This window comes from Venturia canescens, chromosome 1 (assembly GCF_019457755.1).
Source record: "Venturia canescens isolate UGA chromosome 1, ASM1945775v1, whole genome shotgun sequence".
NCBI classification, from domain to species: domain Eukaryota; kingdom Metazoa; phylum Arthropoda; class Insecta; order Hymenoptera; family Ichneumonidae; genus Venturia; species Venturia canescens.
In genome coordinates this window covers 21,689,501-21,712,187 of record NC_057421.1, presented here as the reverse complement: position 1 = coordinate 21,712,187, position 22,687 = coordinate 21,689,501, and the positions used below count along the sequence as shown (strand labels likewise).

Genomic DNA, 22,687 nt, shown 5'->3' with positions numbered 1-22,687 from the left:
TGTGACCTGTAGCACCTGCGTCACCCAAATAATGTATAAAAATAATTATTGGACTTCAAAAATAATATGGATGATTAAAAAAATTGGATACTTTTTAAACCATAAACTTATATTGAAATAGGTGTATTTGATAAATTCGAGATGTACGGACAATTTTGAATACATTGTATTTTAAAAATTAAACAATATATTATTACTGATGAATTTTATTCATCAATGGTAAGAAATTACACTAATGTGAGGTGGTATGACCACCGACTTACAGTATTGACTGGGGCGTTACAGGACTCCGTATCCCAAACATTGCAAGATTAAATATTTAAAAAAATGATAGCTCAACAATTTCATTGTACTAAGCACTAACAGCAGTTGCGCCGGCGAAAAGTTTAATTTTTTTACACATAACCATTGTGCGTATAAAATCGTAATTTCAGATCGAGAACAATATTTATGTTTGTTTTGCACACTCCACGAGGTGATTTTTATCGTTTGAAGAAATCACTCAACTTCAAACTTCAATAATTTATATGATATTGCACGCAGCGATATGCGATTAACTTTCAAAAATAAATATGGCAAAATTTGGGTCGTGTAATCGTGATGGGAAGTTCAAAACTTTTTTTTTCTAAATCACATGCTCCTTTCCTATAGACGAACTTTCATTTTTTGCTCAATCCATCAGATTTACACCGATCCTCTTATATAATTAAAGCCTCGTTCACAATTACAATTAATTCTTTGGTTGCATTATCACGAATTAGACATTAATGACTTCGGTAAACGTTGAAACCTGAAAATTGCCAGCGTCTTTCCATATTAGCACCGATTCCGGAAAGTTCTTGCTTGAATACTTGGGGGAACCTTTGCATCAGTGCTTCAACCTCGTTTGGCCTTATGCCAGGTTCCATTTTTTGTAAATATGACCATACGTAGTCTACGCTCGCACCGAAAGGATGGATGTGTAAGAAAGTCGCAATAAGGCCTGTAAATAAGAAATTCATTCATAATAAACACCAATTTTTCTCATAACTGTTTTGATCCATCATTGCTTTCGATTCCTTACCAATAAGCTTAGCATCTTTTTGCGTGACCTGGACACTTCCATTCGTATTAACAAGCGGCTTTGGGGTTCGCGGCTCGTCATTAACATCGTCATCTTTATCAAGAGTGATTATTTCGCTCTCTTGGGGTTCCTCCGCTTTAGCAGAGTTCAATTTGATAACGAGATCCTTGATCTTTTGATCATCCTGGGCTTGTTGCTTTCTTGATTGCAGCAACTGTTCTTGCATTCCTTTCAAAGTAAGTTGCAACATTTTCGTTTGTTTTTCCTTCGCGTCAATTTCAGCTTTCGTTTCGGATTTTAGCAAGTCAACCTGAGCCAAACAGATATACGTTTGCAAAATGAAAAATATTATCAATTCTGTGATCGTTGTGAATCAATTGAGTTTCACGTATACACGTTGGGCGAGAAATTTTCTTTTCCTAATTTTTCATACCTCATTCTTATAAGCTTCCAACTGGCAACGGAGACTGTCAGCTTCGTCTTTGAGAGCCTGGAGCTTTTCGCTATCTTCATTGATTTCATTCTGCGAACGCGACTTTTTCCTTGGTGGTTCATCCTCGGAATCAGAAACTTCCATTTCACCTTCACCCTCCATAAGACCGTCCTCCAATTGGATAGCCTTGATCTCCTATTTATTAATAATTGTAAAAGAAAATTGTATTACTCTGTCTTAAATAAGTGAATATTTTGACTCTCGTACAAAGGAGAAACACTTTCAAGATTATTGTTTCTTCGACCGGACTCATGCATTTATAAGAAAAGGAAAAAAGGTTTCGGCAAATGTAGCATCATATGAGCAGATGGGAAGTAAATATGAAGTAGACACATTTTTCATCGAATAATTATTGCACCCCCATTCTCTATTAGTTTCCAACTGCAAATTTCTAATGTCAAATTGATTTTTCGTATTCATCTTCTATGAAGTGTTTGCAGAGATATTCAAATGACTCGTCACGCATTTGGATCCTCGGGAAAAATGCTTACGCAAGATGAATAAAAGTGAAAGCCACCAAATCCCCGAAGAGAGAAAAAGTAAAGAAAGACTGTGCGATTTTCAGGCAAAACCGCTCACATATCCTATTACCGCTGCTGATAACAAGTTCCATTTTGGACGCATTTTATTACCTTTTCCGAAGCTCGAAACTCCGCATACGTCCGACTTTTGTTGGATAAATTTGTTAAATACATTAACACAAACTTTTGAATTTGTGCAAACCCTTTACCTTGTCGCTCTGATTCGTTTCAAGGGGCCAAAAACTCGTTTCGACTCGTCTACCTGTGACTGTTCTTTTAAGGTTCTATTTTACACCTCGTTTTTACTTACCTGGCCCCGTGAGATTCTCTTTTGATGCGATATTTCGAAAACGAACTTCGCGTGAAGTGAAACATTTTTATTTAATCAAAACAAGCTCCATTGCTCATTGAAATTTGAACTTAGTCTTTGGAGTTGGAGTCTTTTGAAACGCCCACAAATTTTGAACAAAATCAAAAAGGCTATTTTAGATATAAACTCCAAAAAAAATTGATCGATTCTCAAATCATTTTCGATTTTTACTTGCGGAAATGAAATCATCAGAAATTCATCAGAAATAAAAGTTACATTTATTTGAATCTCATTTCAGTGTTTTTTTCCTATATAATCGAAACGTAGGTGAACGAATAAAGGGGTTTCGAAAAATCCGAGTTTTTAAACATCCGGGTCTTTGATTTGTAACATTTTGTTGATTCGTTTGCATGTCTGCTTTTCTTTGCAGATTAAGATCACATGAATACATACCGAAGACTGTTTCTTCCACATTTCGATGTTCTTCCTCTGGGCCTTGGTGAAGTGATCCCAAACCTTCTTGTGGCTGGCCGCAGTGAACACTCGTTCGATCTGACTGACTGTCGTTGGACACGGGTGTTGTATGTTGCATACAAAAAAAACACAACAAATCCTCTGTTGTACACACCCATGGCTAAACTCGTTGTTTGTGCTTTGCTCTGCGTTTCGCATACCCGATTTTTCTTTGTTTATATGTATACATATATAAATATAAAAAAAAACTTTTACTCATTATTCTTGGTCTTAAAAAATCATTGCTCCGACCACACGCAAAACGATGCTCTCCGAATTGCTTCCACGTTGATCAATAACGTTAATTATTGTTGGTGTAAGGTTGCTCAGTCTCTTGTCTGGTTTTAAGTTGTCCAACTCGGTTTACCTCTTCATTCCGTGAGGAGTGTACTTTCTTTTTCTTGAATATCTCTTTAGTTTCGTAATTAACCCAAGACGAATTTGGAGAACGTTAGAAAGAACTTTTGACACACGAAAAGGCGTGTATGGCACGAATTGTTCATGTTTATAATAATATTTCGGAATGAGCTTACTAAAATAGTTTTGTTTTTCAACCAAAATGACAGGATCAACGAACAAACATAGCCACAAGAATTTCTCAAATTGTTTTTGAGAATTTGAAATAATGTAGTCAACGAGAAATAAATATAAACTAGAAACAAATGAAACCTCTTGCAATAAATATTGAAAAAAGAGATTACTCATAACTTGTACGTAATACGGATGCTTTGAAAAAATATGATTATAACCGATCGTTCTCCAAAGTCGTTGTAACACCACCAGCGTATTAAAATTTGCCCAACACCGTCCAATCCTCAGCATTGCCAAACATGCAAGTTCTATTGAGTTCCTATTGTGAAATCGACTTTACGGGGGTAAAAGTAGAACGAAAAAGGAGAAATAAAAGAACGTGACAACAGGAACGACGTCCCATCTGACGATGTATTCATTCGATACCTAGGATTATATATGTAGAGAAAAGAATTCTCGTGGCGTCCGATCGCCAAATTCATGGACTTGAGCTTCTAAAATTCTGTTGCAACCAATGAGACAACTTACCGGAAAAAAGCGGTACTTTTTCTGTTTTTGCGTGTTTTCGAGACAGAGAGCGAGAGATATATAGATATAGGTTTATATACGGAGTAAAAATGATATACTTTAACGTGTACACCATGTTTGCATTTTTCTTACGACCCCCATCGAGCTTATACTAACGCGAGTTCGCCTGACCTTGGCAAGACTATTTAATATTAAAAAAGAATCTTTTTGTTGTTGTAAAAACGTACATTGTATCAGTAGTCCTTGCATTCTTCCTTTCATGAGTTCCTTCGCTCTTTGCAGCTCCTCTTCGTACGATGCTCTTTCAGTTAGCAGACGTCGGACGTGAGAATTCGTCGATTGAATCATCGAGTAAAAAGTGTTGGCATTTCGCTTCGTGCAATCTCCACGCTCGAGCCATGTCACAACCACCTGTTTGAATTTTTTCAATCAATTTCAATAAGCTGTAACTGTATTAAATTACATGAACATGTAGAAATAAAGTTGATTCCTGCATAAGAAAGAACTTTTCTGTTATCCAGCGAACCTGACACCAGACAACGCCTACCAAAGTTAAAAACATGGCTTTTATAATTTTTGAGGCTGAATCACCTGTTTTCAAAAAATCTTATCGCACAAGAAAATCGTGGTTACACTTTTAAAAAATTACATACTTGTACAGCTTTCATGAAGGTATCATCCTGCTTAATCTTCTCGTAAATATTTGCTGCTTCATGGTCTGTATAGTGAATCACCGGCGGAGGACTCGAGGGCGGCCTTTGACGTTCTTTTTCCACTCGTTCTCGGTGACGTTGTTCCCGCTGCAGCTGACGCTGTCTGCATTCCCATTCGTACTGATCATCACGTGCCTAAACATTTATTTCAATTATCTTGGGATTCTACTCGATATTTCGTGAGACCGTGAGACATTAGATTTGATAACAATTTTAAGATGCTCGCCAAATTTCATATCATCTTAAAAGCATTTAAAAGCGATTAAAATACCTGTGCAAAATCGACATGAAGTCTACCGGTATTGGCAGCATCTCCATTCGATCCTATTCGAACCCGATAACCCGACAGATAAATAGCTGCGTCCACGCTCACTTCAAGCACGAATCTTATATGACAAAAATTTTTCTTCGATAAACGTAGGGTCGTTATTTCACCGCAACGTTCGAAAATCTCCTGTATTATAGGCTCGGTGATGTTTTCGGGTAAACCTGTTGTATGGAAAAATTGAATATAAAAACCTTACATTTGAGTTTCATTTTAAAAACTCTTTGAAAATTAAAAAAATTGGTTAATACTTAATGAAAAGAATGGGGTGAAAAATATTTGTATCGATAGCATCTTTACATCTATATTCATATTCGTGTTCTTTAAAATAATTAGATTAAGAGCAAAAGTTTGTCAATTTTACCTCCTACAAATATAGTTCTACAACCGGGTGGTCTTTCTCTAGTAGTAGGTGGCGGAGCATTTGGATTAGGCGGAAAAAGCGTACAGCTTTTACGGTGTATTATTTCTTTAGTGCCTTGTTGAGGTGTGGCAGGAGGTTGTAAGCCACCGGAAATCAATTGAGCAGCTGTATCAGACATTATTTGTTCAGGGGCAATTATCTGTGCACCTAACATAGCGCTCTCGTGGGGGATCATACTCATGCCCATGGGACCATAGCCATGAGCATGTCCTAAGTGTGTGCCAAGAGCCATTTCACTCATCATGGGTCCCATAGGGCCCATGGGACCTATCCCCATCATGGGATAACCAACACCCATACCCCAAACTCCAGTTGCTGTTTCAATCTGTTGCTGAGATAAACCAGATGTTCCTCCTGCGCTCGTATTTACATTTGAGGCGATTTGACCAACTTCGTTCCCATTTTGACTACTGCCTCCATGTCCGTTGTTACTGCCTGTGGAATTTGTCTCAGCCCTGTCCTCCAATCTCCGACTGTCTCTTCTGTCACGATCTGATCTCTCCTCACGTCGCTCTCTTTCTCGCTCTCGACGATCACCACGGTCCATTCTTGTTCTTCTACCACCATCACGACTATCTCTCGAATCACGACTCTCACGATCTCGACGAACATCGCTTTTTTCACTACGACGATCACTTGTGTCTTCCGAAGTTTCCCTAACCACTGGTGGTTGATTCTTGTTCGTTGCAAACTCCAGTGGACTATCATTCATACCTGGCAGTGGTATAGGAGGTGGCAGAGGCGGAAATCCCTGACCTGCCATTTCCATAAAACCTTGTGGACCTGCCATTGGCCCAAGTGGTCCCATCGGACCCATGCCTGTCAACAGATTTATAAACATAAAGTTTATTTATATATTGAGCATTGCAGTACTACAATATATTTTGCTTCATTTTGTATAGCTAAAAATTAATTAGCTCTATCATTATCGTGGCCCTTGGATTATGTTTTTAATTTTTTAAATGATAATCAATCATAATTTTCATTCTTGCTGTATCTATTAGAATTAATTTGAATCTCCTGAGTTTGGAAAATATCGAATGAAAATTCTGAGTGATAATAATGCCAGCTGTTCTGAATTCTAGCCTTGATTGTCTCTTTGAACAGGAGTTGCGTCAATAATAGATTTCACAAAAAAAATAAGATTGGTACCAGAAAAATCTATTGATCCAGTAGAATCATGAATTTTCCTTCAATTCATAAATTCAAGATGTAAGGTTTCACTTATAAAAAAATATTTTTGTACTAAAGTCAATTGGTTTTTTGTGCAACCCAAAACAGTGTTGGAATATTCAAATACTATGGTACTAGCATATATCCCTCTTTTTTAATTTTATTTATTGATTTTTGGCAAAATCCGCTTGACACAGCGAAAGAATTTGAAAAAAGCATTCATTTCGTGACATCGTTTCAAAGCTGTCTACTCATTTGTTCAATGAATAAATAATAAAAAATCGTGAAAATATTTTTTCGTACTTAAAAAAGTGATCACTCAAATAAATTTATAATTTTTCAAGTGAACTTTTTTTAGAACCATTTTGTCTTACATTTCTGATATGACATGGACTGTTCAATGAACAATATAAAAATAGACAAAAATTTCGTCACACTAATAGAGAAACTTGACAAACTGTGCAGGCTTAATATTTTCATCACTTGTAAATGTACGCACTAACACATGCACAGACGTGAATTCTATTCTTTGACCTTATAAAATCTAATTTAGAAACAATTTTATGTAATTTCATAGTTTTATTTCAAAAACATAGTTTCTGCTACTTTTGTACTAAGAGAAAGTTTTCATGATCTTCATGTATGTCATCATTTTTATTATTGTTGATGTCGAGGAATTTTGATTATTTCCAGGCTATATCAGTCCATAGGGTACTCACCCATCGGTGGCATCGCCGTTGCTGGCATTCCAGGATAGTTGTATGCCATTTTCTGAATCTTCGAGGAATAATCCTCTTTAGTTGTTTCAGAAAAGACAAACTTGGAGCGGGATTAGATAATTTTCTCTTATAAATATCACAAGGACAGTAGGGACTGCCCGAATCACCCGATTGTATTGTTTGTTGAATAAAATTGCCTACAATAAAAAGTTATAAGTCGTCTGCTATAGAAACTGTAGCTTGCAGGAGGACAACGAGACTATATATATATATATATATATATATATATATATATATATATAACGAGAAAGGAATGGTTAATAGAGTCCTGCAGTCGGTAAGGTAAATTGTAACAGATATATTGCATTGCGTGTATGACTGAAAATAATATAGAGGCCGACCTGCCTCGGGTGCAATTGCAATATTGCAAATGCAGGGTTGCATTCAACGATTCAACTGAACAGGCGTCGTTGTTTTAAAAAGAGTTCGTTAGATTGAAATGTCAAAGAGATCTGCTTACTGCTTGACTGTTTATTGCAATTTAGCCGCGTTGCGGTTTTAGAGCGAAGCTCCAGACTCTACGTAAAATTCCCATTTTCACCGGTTTTTTTTACATCTATTCAGATACATTTGTACTAATGACAATGACGCAGAGGACCGAATTTATTTTTCCAATTTATTCCATGTTTTGAAATTATTTTTACATTTTTCCGAACTGTTACAAAAATCCGATCATTCTTATTTCGTTGTGATAAATGTACACTGTAATTACGACAATCATCTTCTGTAACTATTCATAAGAGTCACAATGAAAATCAACGTAAACACGAGAATTGTCAGCAAATCAATTGTACTTGTACCCTACCGGGAAAAGCATGTTCCAAGGTATGTTTGAATGAACTTAGAGGTGGAGTAGGTTGACAGAATTTTTTTTATTCCCGGGTTATTGGTACTTTTTATTCAAAATATGAAAAGAACACACTTTTCCTAGATCAATTGTCGTTCATGATAATATTAATATTTGTTTTTATTGACATAATTAGGCAATGTCTGAGAACTTCGTGTAATTATATTTCCGGATAAAACTTAAAAAAAGTCCCTTTAAATCCAACCAAGATAACTAGCATATTTTCTAGGTACCACCTGTGGATGAAGTCTCCAGAATTACAACATTTGACTGGCTCAGAGCCATTGACTCTGCAGGAAGAATATGATATGCAAAAGTCCTGGCGAGAAGATGAAAACAGTTTGAAGATAAAGAATATTTAAAACAGTACTCAAAAACAAAACGGAATTTTTGAACTTCGCTTCCCAATTTTCAGAGTGCACATTCATTGTTCTGGATCGTCAAATATTATTGACCACTGGTCAAGAAATTGGTACATTTTTAGTGAACTATTAACAATATTCCTGATCCATATGCATTTTTCAATTTCAATATTTATTGACAAATGAACATGAACAAAATAACTCATATTTTCTAATCACTTCCATTTGTAAATTACCATCCATAAAATTTATACCGAATCAACAGTTACTATCTAAAACATTATAAATGGAAAAATATTGAATTGACATATGAAAATATTTATTTCTACAGAATCTATGATAGGGGATACAAATTTATATTTCAATAATACTGAGGAGCCTTGTACCGCTGAATGTGAAATAATGATAGCAGAGGAGAGTGCCAGAGGACGTAAAATGGGAATGAGAGCCATGATACTTATGTTTCGTTATGGAATTGACTTCTTGAAAGTCAATAAATACGTAGCAAAGATAAAATTGGACAATGATAGAAGCTTAGGAATGTTCACAAAACTCGGATTCAACGAGGTATTGCACAATATTTTTTAGCAAAAAGCAGATCCCTTAAATAATGAATTCAATAAGATCTATAAATCCATAAAAAAGGAATAAAGAATAGTAAAAGTAATTTAAAAAGAGATTGCAAAGAAGTTGGTCAATTTTAAAATTATTTTCAATTGTAACAGCTCGTTTTTTAGTTTGGGAGTACTTAAATTTCAATATTCTTAGAAAAAAATGAGAAAAAAACTGATTTTCATAACTACTTGGATATTGAGTTGATAATATCCCATTTTATTTCTGTCAAATTCAACTGCAATCACTCCAATCGTTAAACTCTCGTAAATAAGTGGAAGTTGCTCAATGGGTTTTCCGATTGAACGTCTGATTTTTTAATGTAAAAAAATGATGTTCTGACCAATCTTTCATCTCCATTATGCATTTTTATTTTAGCAATTCAGCAAGCTTGTAATATTAATGTTTTTATATTGACATTTGAATAATTCGTGAATTGTACTCATTTAGGTGAGCAAGAGTGCCGTATTTCACGAATCAACAATGGAAAAACAGGTCGATGACGAGTGGATCAAATGGTTAAAGGAAGAAACTCCTGAATATGAGATAGATGACAATTGGCACGAAGACTCGACAGAAAAATGTGTAAATGAAATTTCATAAGTTTCCCACAAAAATATTCAACAAATAAACAAATTCGATAATATCAGAGTAGAAGCGATTGGACTGTTGTTTTCGGGTATCATCGGGCAAGATCGTACGCCTGAAGAACGGATATATAAAATACCAGTTCAACTTTCATAAAGATATCAGTCGCTCCAGAGGCGAGCACGAAGCAACATCTCGTGTATGTTTTTCTGTACATGTTCTGTGAATATCGAAATTGAATAAACAATTCGTATTCTGTTTATAAGAAAATCCAAAACTGACGTATCCATTGAATTTTCAACGTAAGTGATCCGAACTTTACATTTACCACTAATGAAACTTCCGCTGCACATGCTCGAGCACCCAACGACCGTCTCTATCGTTTTATTTATTTTCATTTGACCAACGACAAGGTAATCAAGTCGTGATTGAACGTGATTGACTTTAAGTGATGGTATCAGAGTGGTTCAAGCATATGTCATGAATAAGACTGCAGTTCAATGGTTAAAAAAATAAAATAAATGGTAGAATGAATTTTTATCTTTATAAATTACAAATTGTACAATAAATTTTATGAATATCCCTTGGCAAATATAGTGTGCAGGAAAATCTAAAGAACAAAAAATGAATGATAAGCAAGTGATAAGAATCTCTGAAATAATCGCAAACGAGTTTCATACGATACGCCTTGCAATATTGTGTACGCTTTTTTTTACGAATTGACAACCGAATAGTTCTATGTGATAACACGATAAGAGAATAAAAAGACGTCAAAAATATTGTACCTCGGAATTATGCAGGACTTGACGCATTGCGGCAAGGATTTTCTCGTTGCGTGCAGTACCTGGAACACACCTGTTGGAGACCTTTGGGGGGGTCACCGAGCAGTTATTCATTTGGAATATGAAGCGTCGGAGAGCGAATTATTTTTGTGCTCAATGATAAAAATAAGGAGAGAAAATCATGGCTTTCTCAACAAAATTCGTGAGTTTGACAAAAATGATTCGACGAAGACCTTTGCTCTTCAATTCTCTTGTCTATGGATCATTTTATACGGGCGCTGAGTTTGCTCAACAGAGTTATAATCTCAAATATCAAGTGAGTGTCAATATTGCATTATTTTTAAAAATTCATTCAATTTTCTCTCTTCTCTTCACTTTCTCCCTCTCTAGTCGTTTTATTATTTTGCACTGATGAAGTTGCTCAGATATTGACAGGCGTTTAAGATAAAATTCACTACGGAAATTAAATATATCCGTATTGATTGAAAATAGACAGTATTTTTCAATGCGAACCTATCGATTAATTGATTGTACACGTTAAACGAATATTCTCTTAAAATTTTATTATTTTTAGATGAAAAACATTTACCCAAATTCACATTTGTATTCCATCAATTTCTAATTAAGACTTTTCAGTATGTTGGTTTATCCATGCAATTGGACAAAAATGTATTTTCAATAGGCAAATTGTTATCAACGCCCTCGGTTTATGAATTGTCAGTAAACTGTGTGATATAATTTGATTTTTTCTTTCATTATATGTGTACATTTTATTTTATTTTGTTCAAACGAAACAAAATGTCAGTCTGTGATACAAGAGCAACGAGATCCGAAACCTTCACGCTTCGTATCATTAGGAGCAACTACCACGCCCGATGAGGACATTCAGAGATCTAATGATATTGGACCGAGTCAAATATCATTGAATTACGATTGGAAACAGTTGCAAAGATATGCTCTTATAGGCTGTTTTGTCACCGGTCCGATCCTTCACGGATGGTAGATTTTCACTGATATTATTTGTGTCGCATGTTGTTGTTTTTTTTAAATTATTTTTATTCCATATCTCGTAAGTTTGATTTAGTTTTATCATTGCTTCTTTGATCTTTTTCTCTTTTGATAATCGTAGCTGAAAACTCATAATAAAACTCGTTAAGAAAAAGACTATTTTCCTCTTTTGCTTTACTAACACAACTGCGGGATCGCAGAGAGCCAAGTCGGAAAAACTTCCTTACGACTGGATGATCATGGCTCGTTATGCGTCTCTCGGGACCCTCGTTTACTCGCCGATTTTTTATTATTGGTGAGGAAAATCAAATCCTCGATCAAATCATTTGGTGAAAATTAAAAAAAAAAGAATCGTCGTTCAAAAAATTTCATATTTCATCAAACTCTATTAAGGACACCCAGAAAATCTTCGTCATTGTCTTAATCGGAGTCAAAATGCATGACGTATAAACTTAACTATTTTCTTTTTCCTTGTTTAGGTACAAATGGTTAGATCGAATATTTCGTGGAACGACGATGAAAATCATAATGGTTAAACTTTTTGCTGACCAGTTTATCCTCACGCCACCACTGCTCGTACTCTTTTTCATAAGTCAGTATTATTTTTGACTTTTTATTTTCATGATGGAAAACAAAATTTCAACTCGAAAAAAAAACAAATTAAAAAATATATGTCTAAATGCGAATGCCATTTTTTTGCACATAGGTATGAGTTGTTTGGAGGGCCGCAAAGATATTACTCGAGAGTGCAGAATGAAATTTGTTAAGACATTTCAGGTATGTTATGGACATATTGAATTACTAAATGACATTATATTAAAAATAATTTTTCTAGTCGTAGCAATAATTTTTCTCCAATTTCTTTAGACTTCTTGTCTTTATTGGATACCAGTGCAATTTGTAAATTTTCTTCTCATACCGCCGGCACTGAGAGTTCTGTACGTGAGCGTTGCCGCATTCTGTTGGGTCAACATTCTTTGCTACTTGAAGAGATTGCCGCTGCCCACTGACAAAGTGCAGGATTAATTATTGTATGAAAATCTCAATGTTCAAACCTCCGAGTTCCAAACTGTTGTACAGGGGAACTATCGAGGGGGGAAAAAGAACGAAAAAAGGCGTGTATAAATTGAAAATATTTTTAGGTAGAATCTTTATGAAAAATATTATTCGAATGAGCGACGACAACTACAAAAAATCTGTTCTCTAATCATCATTTTTTGCTCTCCATTTTATTTCCAACAGATTATTTCCTGTGATAATTAACAATGTATGTTCAGGCTTATATCGCGATTAACCATTCCGATATCGATAAAAAGCTACTTCGAAAAGAAAGCGGAAGACACACGGGCTAGCCGTCAGCACTAAACGTGGTTAACGTGGTTTTGAGTGGACAAATTGTCAGTGCGATTGTCGACATCGTAAGGGGCAGTCTCATTGAAAATAATGTATCTTTTGTCATGACTCGCCGTGACATTAAGTCCCGTGTGTTTTCTGCCGAATACTCTCTGTTTCCTAAAACATCGTTTTATTAAACTATACTTTTTTTGTTTCGTTCAATTTGAGCTTAATCCACTTTAATGCTAACTGTGACATGTAAAAATCAAGGGATAAAATTTAAAAGTAATATTATACATACAAGATAAAACCAAATGAGAATGACGAACCGAGTCCAGACATTTCGTTTTTCGACAAAAGTATTAAGTAAAATACGCTATTGCTGTGATGAAAATTATCATTTTTTCATGGTCGAGACGATACAGGAAAATTTTCATTGAATAAATACTGATTGACTTTCTTTCTATTTTTTCCTCTATCATAAAATATTGCACGATGAATAAATATTTATGCTAATAATGCTCCAAACAGATTAAAAGCTTGTCGAAAATAGTTGATTTTAACTATCAGTCTCGGTAAACATCGGTCCTTCAATAGTATGCAAGAAATACTAAAATCTTCGGTAACGCCAGTGATCGTTGATCTTAGTTGAAAAAAAAGAAAATCTACAACAGTAATATTCTCAAACGATTACTTTTGTGTCCTGTAGTCGTAGCTCATAAGATAGTCACGTCTCTTTGAAGAGATTGTATTTCAATAATGTGTTTTCTTTTTGTTCAAGCTACAAGCCATTAAAATATTTGCGATTCTCTTTGGGATTTAGAAATATAAACTTTCTGATTAGTGACAAGATCGGTGACGAACAGTTACATATATCTTAAACATCGCTAAGAAATTGCCTATTCGTCATGGTTCCTTTCTCGGTCTCGGTCGTCAACGTGATAAAGAAAAAAAATTGTTCCATTATTATTGTTCATAACTGTCAAATTTTTTACTCGTCGTTTCGTCGCTACCGATCTTATACCGTTTGTTTTTCGAACCACGATTCAGTGGTGATACTTCGTTTCTTTCCATTACTTACATAATATTTAGCATTAGAAATCTCTATATTAGATCAGTCGTAAATCTCGTATGTCAACGATGCATAAAACAACACGCATCAAATACGGCGTGTACATTTTTGTTCTTTTATTCCTCTCGTCATTCCTTTATTCTAATCGTCATTCACGAACGTGTTTTTTTTAATTTCTTTTTTTTTAACTTCTTACTGCACAGAACACAGATCCGAGGTAGGCCCTTTGATACCTTGATCATTATTATGATTATCTATATACAAGTTGCGAGAAAAATTCTCGCGGACTGTCAGCATCGTCAAGTTTATTTTCATAATAATTATGTTCTTTTTAATAAGTGTTGCTTCGATCCACCGAATATTTTTCAGTAATCGTTTCTTATGTTCCGTAACGTACTGTCGAACAAAAGGTATCAGTCATCGTGGAGAGTGATTCGACATAACCGTCCAATTGCTATCGTATCAACTACTGAAATTGAGTATTGGATTAAATTGAGAAAAAGAAAAGTACGATTAACGATCGTCCCGGTATGATATATCATTAAAAAGAATATAAATGATTGTTGATTAATAAACAACTGTTGGAAATTTGTCAAATTATTGACAACGCTTCGGACGTTTACAATTTATCGGCAATTTACAATTTCATACCAGTCTTGTGTCGTTTCCTATTTTTCCCGTAATACAATGAACTTTTTTTATTAGCACGATGAACGAGACACGATTGTTGTGCGATTCATCGTTGATACTTTTTTTTCCAAGATATTGAACCAATGGAATTTGCCATTGAAACGAATATTTGGTACGTCTTTTTTATCGTAATGTCTTGTACTCGACAATTTTTTAATCATTCCTATTTCCTCGAAACTTCGATCTTCATATTTTTTAATAGATGATGCTCCAGTGGCAATTAGGATGGGCAGTTCATTATTTTTCGTGTAGGGGACCAGCCCTACCTCGCCGATGAAAATATATTCATCGTACCACTTGCTGTGCGTTTTCGTACGAGACGTGCTGCCACTGAAACAATTTTCATTTTCAATTATTTTTTTGTTTCAGCTTCGTGTATCCCCCGGGCCCATGTCAAACTAGCATCGTTGTTGCTCTCGTGGCGATTTGCGAACAAATTGACTTTTTAATTGTTTCGTTTTTCTCGACTAGAATTATCAGGATCAATCATTCAATCGACGTCGACGATTGACTAGCATTGAAATATATGCTGCTCCAGTCTATAAGACTTTTTCGAAAGAAAATCAAATAATAGAAAAGATCATGATACTTGTAACATTCATGCTGCCATTGTAGCCTGGTAAATTTTCAATATGAAATTCGTAGTAAGTGTGCACTTATTAGGAAAAATATTGACTGTTTAATTTTTCATATCTTCAACACCTGGCTGAATTTATGAAAAAACATTTTCACGTGCTTGAATCCAGCATAGGTTTGACAATAAAATTAAAATTTTCATAAGAAAAAAAGTAATATGCTAAAGGAAACTTACCAGTAGCATCTTGTGGCGTAAGCGGTTTGTCAAGTACTTTTTGTATAACGTTCATCCACTGTGTTCTATCATCCTCGCTCTGTGCCGACAGAAGAAAATTTCGATCGGGCGTTTCGAGAGTAAACGAGAATCCTTGATCTTTCGCTCCCGGCGGGACACCGATTTGGACAGAAAAACCATCGCTACTGTGGCCAAGAAATATTTCACCTTTGGGATAAGCGTCCATTGGATCGTCGTGATACATTAGTTTCCGTCCATCGAGAGTAAACCATCTTTTTTTATACGCATCGGATGGTCTTGGGCCAGTTTTCCACAAGAACCCTTCCCTCAAAAAATCTCTCGTTAATTGAGACAATAATTCTGTCTCTGTAGCCCCGGGATAAGCGACTTGAAGTCTGTGGAGCTTTGCGCATCTTATCGCAAGATACCAGTTTGTTATTATTTCCGGATCTTCATGGTAAACATAGATATGTCGCGTCGTACCATCTTTCATAAATGATATTTGCAAACTGTTTTGATTGCCCGTTTTTGGTGGTGCGAATGCTACATTCAATTCAGATATTCTCAGCACAGCTTTCGCGTCTTTGTTTTCTTTCACGTGATACTTTAGAGTATCGTCCGCCTCTGAAAGAACAAATTTACGAGGGTGATAGCGGGAATCTTCTTTACCTCGTTTCATTAAAAATCCTTCCATAAATCCTGATACATATTGATTTTGTCGCTCCGGATGACAAAATTCTTCGCGCTCGTATTTTGCTCTTATCCATTGTTCGACCAAAATTCTGCAACAATATCAGTACATGTGATCTTCACCGATAGTTTCTCTATTCAGGATATTTCTTCTCTAATTTTTTTAATCTCCATATTTCATATCCGAATGCTTCTGTCGATGAATTTATCATAAATCACTTTTTTATGTATTACTGAGCGTATGAACACTTCTTTAAAAAAACACAAAAATGAATTGCAACATAATTATTCGCACAATACCATGATCTGTACTTCAAGACCATTTTGATTCAAACTTGAGAACAGTCAAGACAAAACCTCATGAATTACATTAATTCAATATTCCTTGTTGCATAATATTTTTAAATCATTTTCCTTCATGGATTGGTTTATTTGAATTCAATGCTTTAAAATGGAAAACCGTTCGAATTAGACCGAACGTCCTTTTGATGAAATCTCATTAATACTGCTTTCTAACTTGATGATAACATACTGAGGTGCATCTTGGTTCGGCCTGCGATAACACGAAGGTACCCGCTCTTCGTAAAAAACCCTTGCAGCGATATTTCCCACTTCTCTGACTCTTGTGACTTGAGAATCCTCCCATCTATCTAGTTTTAGATGTTTTACTTTGGAAATATGAGCTCCCATAGAACGATGCACACCAGCACACCTTGTGCACAGAAATATTCCAATATTGTAGGAAGCCCATTCTGGATCTGAATAAAAAATATAGTTTTGAGAATTAGTTTTTTGTCTATTCCTGTTTTGAACATAAAATTAACCCGCTGTCTTGGCATTTGGTTACCATATATTTGACATTAAGCTATTCGTTTAGATTATGTATTGCTGAGAATTTTTATTGGGTTTACTTTTGTTATGACACTGCTTTTGATAAATTTATTTCACGTATAGTTATTTCTTGCTACGGTTAACAATTTCTATGAATATTTGTCACTATACTTGATAACTTATATGAATATTTCCTTTGCCATGAACATGAAAATCCATCATTATTCCTGATGACTATTTCATTCTATTAGTTTGTCAGTTCACCAGTCAGTACTTCAGTCTGTTTGAACTGAGCTACTAATTATCCTTGCTTTTTTTGTGATTCTCATCCCTGCTAGCAGAAAGACCAAGTTCCCTCTGGTATCTGTTTTGCTGCTTTAACAGATTGATTGATTTTTCTTCAAGTGTACTAAGTGAATACTGTGCGATCAGATTCTCTTAAAAAATAATAGTCGAGACCATCTATCACTTTCTTACACTTTGTGTCAAGTATTTAATTTTTGAATTCATGAAAATGACAATCAGCAATGGAAGAACGCCAACAATAAGAAATGAGAAAACAAGCAATTACTGTTTCAAAGAAAATTTGGAATTAGGTGAGTAAAGAAATTATAACTTTTCAATTACGAAAATGATGGGTAACCAATCCATTGAAATAAATTCATAACAATATTACTGCCTGTTCACAAAAATCATAGGAGAATAATAATGGAAAATTATTGTCAATAGATAGATCAAAGGAGTTGTCATTCTGCTACTATTGTATACAACTCTGTATATGAATTAGATCAGTAACACATATCTTTCCCCAGTGTTTCAGGATATTAGCGTAATTTTTCAAATAATGTATTTATTTGAAATTCTGCATGTTCAAATTGAATAATTCTTTTTTGCATTGTGCTCTGTATATTTAATTAATGTTCTTAACCAAAAAATAAAAGTGATATAATTTTTGTGCCTAACAGGAAAATAATTTGTTATGTATATGTGCTAATAATAATTATGACGATTTCCATGACTTATAAGAATAGTGATAAATTCAAGTACATGTTCCGAAATACCTCAGAAATGTAATAAGTTTGTACGGCAGTCTCAAAAATTACCAACATTTCGGCAGATGAAAAATTTCGTTATTTTTATGAGAATAGTTAACAAACAAAGTTGTATGTTCATAAATTAATTCCGACTATTATTTTTCGGATGGTTTTATGCAGAACAAAATTATTTTTTTCTCAATGTCAGGAAGCTCAAAAAATCTCAGAACCAGCTTTATTTAGTAAGTCATACACCCAACAGGAAAACCACAAGCATCCTACGTACAAAAAATCTTTTTCATCGTGATGATTTCTCAAACAGGATATTTCAGAAGTGATAAACGAGCTGTACAGGATGAAATGTGTGGAAATATAATTAGGAAATGTGTAAATGGAAATGTATTTGCCATAATTTATTGCTAGAAAGTTCTAGTTGAATTCCGAATTTCATCAGCTCAATACGATACGTTAAAGTTTAAAGCCGCCAAAAGTAACGTGTCAGAATTTGAGTAGGTGATCAAAACAAAAGGAAATTGTGATGAGAAAGGAAATTAAAATTCGATGGAACACTTGCTTCGAAATCCGTTATTCCCGGAGCTTTTATTTATTCACAAGTTTTCAAAGTACGAGAGCAAAATAATATGGCAAGTCTTTCGTCCAAGATGCTGTGACAGGAATTCGAAGCTAAGAAACGTTGAGAACACTACACTGGGAAATTCTAGGCTATCACGTAATGATGATAAATAAATGAAAAATCACTTCAAAAACTCACTTTTTGCTCCGCAATCTGCGCATTCGTTATTTCCTGGCTTTCTTAGAAGTTCTGCCAACAACCTTTCATTCGAGTCCGCCATTTTAAAACATTATATCTCGTGTATGCCTGGGTGTATTACGAATTACGGGTAGGCTCGTACTGTTCGTCGTAGGCTGTCATTCATACTTGATTCGTACTCGTCACGAAACAGAAACAGCTAACAGCTATACAGTGATGGGCTGGATGGGCGATGTTGACTCGATTAATCGGAGCTCGATTTTTTTTTCTCGATTATTGGATAATCGATTTTTCTCTCTTCAATTAATCGATTATCGATTGTGCAAATTGTACAATTGATTATTCCCAGGCTCTTATTGAGTAATAATATATTTTCTCCACTCCTCGGAGACTGTCAGAAAAAAACACTAGAACTCTAGAACCTAGCCTAACGGTCTAATTGCTAAGCAAAGAAATAATCGGCACGATACGTTCATGCGCATTTTCATGTGTCGAGTGATACTCGTATTATACGCATTAGGCGCGCACGTTTGAATACAAACGAATGCGAGCTCGGCTTGCTGACAGACGTTATTCCACTATCTTCCTATAAATTAAAAACGTTTCTTTTTTCAGTCGAAAAATTTCAATAAATTTCGCATCTGACAGATGAAACGGATTATAACGATCATAAAAAATCCGTCTATAATCCACTTCTTGGTGTTGATCTTCGTTCACTATTTCATTAAATAAATCGATTCCATATGGACCGTAATCCATTCAATTTATGGTTAGAATTTAAACTCAAAAGAAAAAAAATTATAATTTATGATGAGCTGTCACTGATGAGCTCAAAATCTCAAAAAGATATTCTGCTAGTGAATTGAAGTGGAGAATCCGAATTGCGGAATGTAGAAGGACGAGATGCTGGTAAGCCGCGAGATCAACGAGTCCGTAATACAGTAAAACGGTTATTTTCTACCACTTGCCTTTCCAAAACTTTGGCATGAGTCGATGCATTGTGCATTTCTTTTGAAAAGTCAGCATTTACATATTTCTCAGCCAACGCAGTCAGTTTGAAACTTTTTTTAGCTGCGGTTCGGTCTACCAAGCACCCTCTCAACACAATCGATAATCAAATCCTTTCATAGTTTTAGAAAATTCTTTGAGTACTCCAACTCCAGAAACTTATTGCAGTAGCATTGGTGCAGATATAAAACAGATATGCACATACGTTTGTTGACGAATCGTCTGTCGTCCCGTTTCACTACAGTACAACGGTAGCGGCCCAACGACTCGAAGCTTCACGTTAATTCGTTAATTCGTTCCCTCGCACAAAATCTTATAAATCGACAAGTTGTTTAAAGTGTTAACGCACAGAAGTATTATTCTTTTCCCCGATAATGATTCCAATCAACCTCAAACTTGTTCTTTATTGAAATTGAAATGAATACGAAATTGTTCCTTATTAATCTGAGGGTACATTCGACTTGGACGCTGACAGCGTTAATAGCGTTAATAACGCTATAATAACGCTAATGGCCATTTTCTCCGACGCGGTTCAGACCCAGTTCAATTTTTTTCATATAGTTTCGAGATAGGATGAACCAAGTTTAAACTCAGATTAACGTTGGAGAAAACGGGCATAAAACGTGTTTAATTTGAAGTGAACGCGGTGACACTGGTTGCGTTCACGTTATGTTTGACGTCGCAGACTGACTAGTGGCGCCGCGATTGTCGAGGGAGGTAGCGCAAAAATTATTGATATATGAGATCGATTTGGTTATGAGTCAGGGTCTAGTTCCAAATGTCAATACAGATGTCGCTAGAGTTGTTTTCTTCGAAAGATTCGACGACAGAGATTCTCTCGATTTTGTTGGTAATTGAATTCAAGAGTTGGTTTCGTGTTAAACGACACATTACAGTTCGACCAGAAACATTTCTACCAAAATTCATCTACACCCAATAAATCAAGTTTCATATTTCTACCATGACCAAATACTACCCCTTAACAGCTGCACCATGAATTTAATTTTGATTGCACAGCTACCACATATCAACTCCACCAGAACATTTCTATTCGTAAATGTATAAACTATCCACCAGAAAATATTTCTACTCCAAAAATGTTCTATCATATTACGTCACTACATCACTTTTTTTTTGGTGAAGTAGTTTTCCAGGTTAATAATAAAAAAAATATGAATTAAAATTTGATTAAAATACCTTAATATATAAATATTAGAGCACCACAAATAATGTATAATGGATGATCATAATTTATTCAACGGTTCGGTACATACAATTTTGTGTATTGATAATTATGGCAATTAATCGGTGAATATTTACGAATGGATTTTGGATAATTCGTTCGGTTTATTTTCGTTCTTCACGTGTTTACGTTTCACGCGCTTACGCTTGGTCGTGTTTGGACACTATTCGCTATAGCGTAGTAGCAGAGCGGAGTGGGGATAGAGGCATTCGGTCAGCCAGCGGGAGAGGGAGACGGGCGGACACCGGGCGGAGCTCGAGACAGGAGAGAGGCACAGGCGCAACATGATTCGCTTCACTCACGCCGCTCGGTGCGCACAGGGAGGGGGGAGCTCCGGCCCGAGGGCTGGACAGGAGACAGGAGAGGGGCACAACACGTTTCACTTTTCGCTTGACTCTCACTCACCGCCCGGCGGGCGTAGGGTGAGGACTGGCGTGGAACGTGAGCGCGCTGTTATCGCTACGCATTGTACATTCCAGTGCATTGAGAAAACGTGGCACGAAATACGATATGTGGAATCCTACTTTATCCTGAATGACTAAAATAATCTTTTTTACGATTTAATTTTTTTCAATCAATCGATAAACAAATAAAATAGAAACCAATAAAAATTTGTAGCGGTCATAATTTTATCAATTATTTTAACTTTAACAGTTATTTCATAATTTTAATAGTAAATTCAATCTCGCTGAAGCAACTGATCGGTCATCTAAATTACAAAATAAAAGAACTTAAGATCGAGCGAATCGATAAAAGACACGAAAACACAACGTAACGAATATTAAAGTTGAAATTTAATAAAAAAAATAATGATTCGCTCCTTGTCAATACACATTTTTTTTCTTTAATTTCTAAGATTCCTTTTTTTGACGCAACTATAGATAAGCTGATAGGGAAGTCCTCGCACTCGATGGTATTATTATTACAAAATTTGCACATGAATGAGTATTTATAAAATTTTGGTAATTCGTGAAAAATAGTATCGAGGCAAGGGCCAGTAACAGAAAGAGTTTAGTGACGCCTGTAACATAGCTTCGAGAGTCTTGTGTATGCTCGCACGCGCGCGTGTCCGCAAGCGAGCTAAGATGCAAGCATACCCCGAGCAACGCAACGCAAAGCAAAGCACCTAACGCACGGTCCTAAAGCCATGGGGTTGTCGGCAAGCGAAGACGGACAGTCAGTAAATCTACTCCATAGCGGATAGTTTGACACAGTTCCGAGGCCGATACAGTTTCTGTATCACTTTGAAGTCGCGCAGGCAAGATTCCATGCAGATAAGTCGGAGTTGCAAACGCTGCACGCTAAGCAATGCACGCAACGCGTATAACCGCAGCTATGTACAGCATTACGAATAGTTTTTACTAGTCAAATGCTAACAATAGGACGCGAGCAACCGGTCACGCGTGCACGCACGCGGGCACACTCGATTCTCTATGAAACGGTGGTACAGGTTTTGTCACTACAATTGTTTCTGTTACTCGACATATTGGCTTAACCATTTGCGCAAAAACGGTTTTCTGGGGAAACAAACCTAGGGAAGAGTAAGCAAAGAAGAGCCTTCCCTCAAAATACGGATATTTTTTTTTTCGTTTATGTTAATTTTCGTATTCAATCGGTCGTACAATTAAA

General features: G+C 35.6%; 4 protein-coding genes across 6 annotated transcripts; 2 read left to right on the top strand and 2 right to left on the bottom strand.

The window, feature by feature from the left end:
- Positions 1-190: 190 nt before the first annotated feature.
- On the bottom strand, positions 191-7,548 carry LOC122419514 (ecto-NOX disulfide-thiol exchanger 2). The gene is made up of 9 exons (XM_043434142.1): positions 7,314-7,548; positions 5,362-6,240; positions 4,944-5,161; positions 4,613-4,807; positions 4,187-4,370; positions 2,841-2,947; positions 1,497-1,691; positions 1,064-1,373; positions 191-982 (listed from the first exon to the last, which is right to left on the bottom strand). The coding sequence occupies exons 1-9, from the start codon at positions 7,360-7,362 to the stop codon at positions 765-767; spliced, it is 2,355 nt and encodes a 784-aa protein (XP_043290077.1). The 5' UTR covers positions 7,363-7,548; the 3' UTR covers positions 191-764.
- Positions 7,549-7,735: 187 nt separating this feature from the next.
- Mnat9 (microtubule-associated Nat9) lies at positions 7,736-10,059 on the top strand. Its single transcript, XM_043415329.1, has 5 exons — positions 7,736-8,198; positions 8,450-8,559; positions 8,636-8,692; positions 8,914-9,149; positions 9,645-10,059. The coding sequence occupies exons 1-5, from the start codon at positions 8,122-8,124 to the stop codon at positions 9,795-9,797; spliced, it is 633 nt and encodes a 210-aa protein (XP_043271264.1). The 5' UTR covers positions 7,736-8,121; the 3' UTR covers positions 9,798-10,059.
- LOC122408513 (mpv17-like protein) lies at positions 9,833-13,367 on the top strand. Of its 3 annotated transcripts, none has more exons than XM_043415320.1 (6): positions 9,833-10,084; positions 10,583-10,880; positions 11,773-11,867; positions 12,052-12,164; positions 12,279-12,349; positions 12,440-13,367. In XM_043415320.1, the coding sequence occupies exons 2-6, from the start codon at positions 10,746-10,748 to the stop codon at positions 12,596-12,598; spliced, it is 573 nt and encodes a 190-aa protein (XP_043271255.1). In that variant the 5' UTR covers positions 9,833-10,084; positions 10,583-10,745; the 3' UTR covers positions 12,599-13,367. The 3 variants fall into 3 exon arrangements, with proteins under 3 accessions (XP_043271255.1, XP_043271246.1, XP_043271251.1); XM_043415311.1 differs by lacking the exon at positions 11,773-11,867 and adding an exon at positions 11,370-11,563; XM_043415316.1 differs by lacking the exons at positions 9,833-10,084; positions 11,773-11,867 and adding exons at positions 10,212-10,306; positions 11,370-11,563.
- On the bottom strand, positions 12,783-19,112 carry LOC122408505 (arf-GAP with dual PH domain-containing protein 1-like). Its single transcript, XM_043415301.1, has 4 exons — positions 18,808-19,112; positions 16,703-16,928; positions 15,481-16,262; positions 12,783-14,999 (listed from the first exon to the last, which is right to left on the bottom strand). Exons 1-4 carry the CDS (start codon positions 18,887-18,889, stop codon positions 14,932-14,934), a joined length of 1,158 nt encoding a protein of 385 aa, XP_043271236.1. The 5' UTR covers positions 18,890-19,112; the 3' UTR covers positions 12,783-14,931.
- Positions 19,113-22,687: the final 3,575 nt, after the last annotated feature.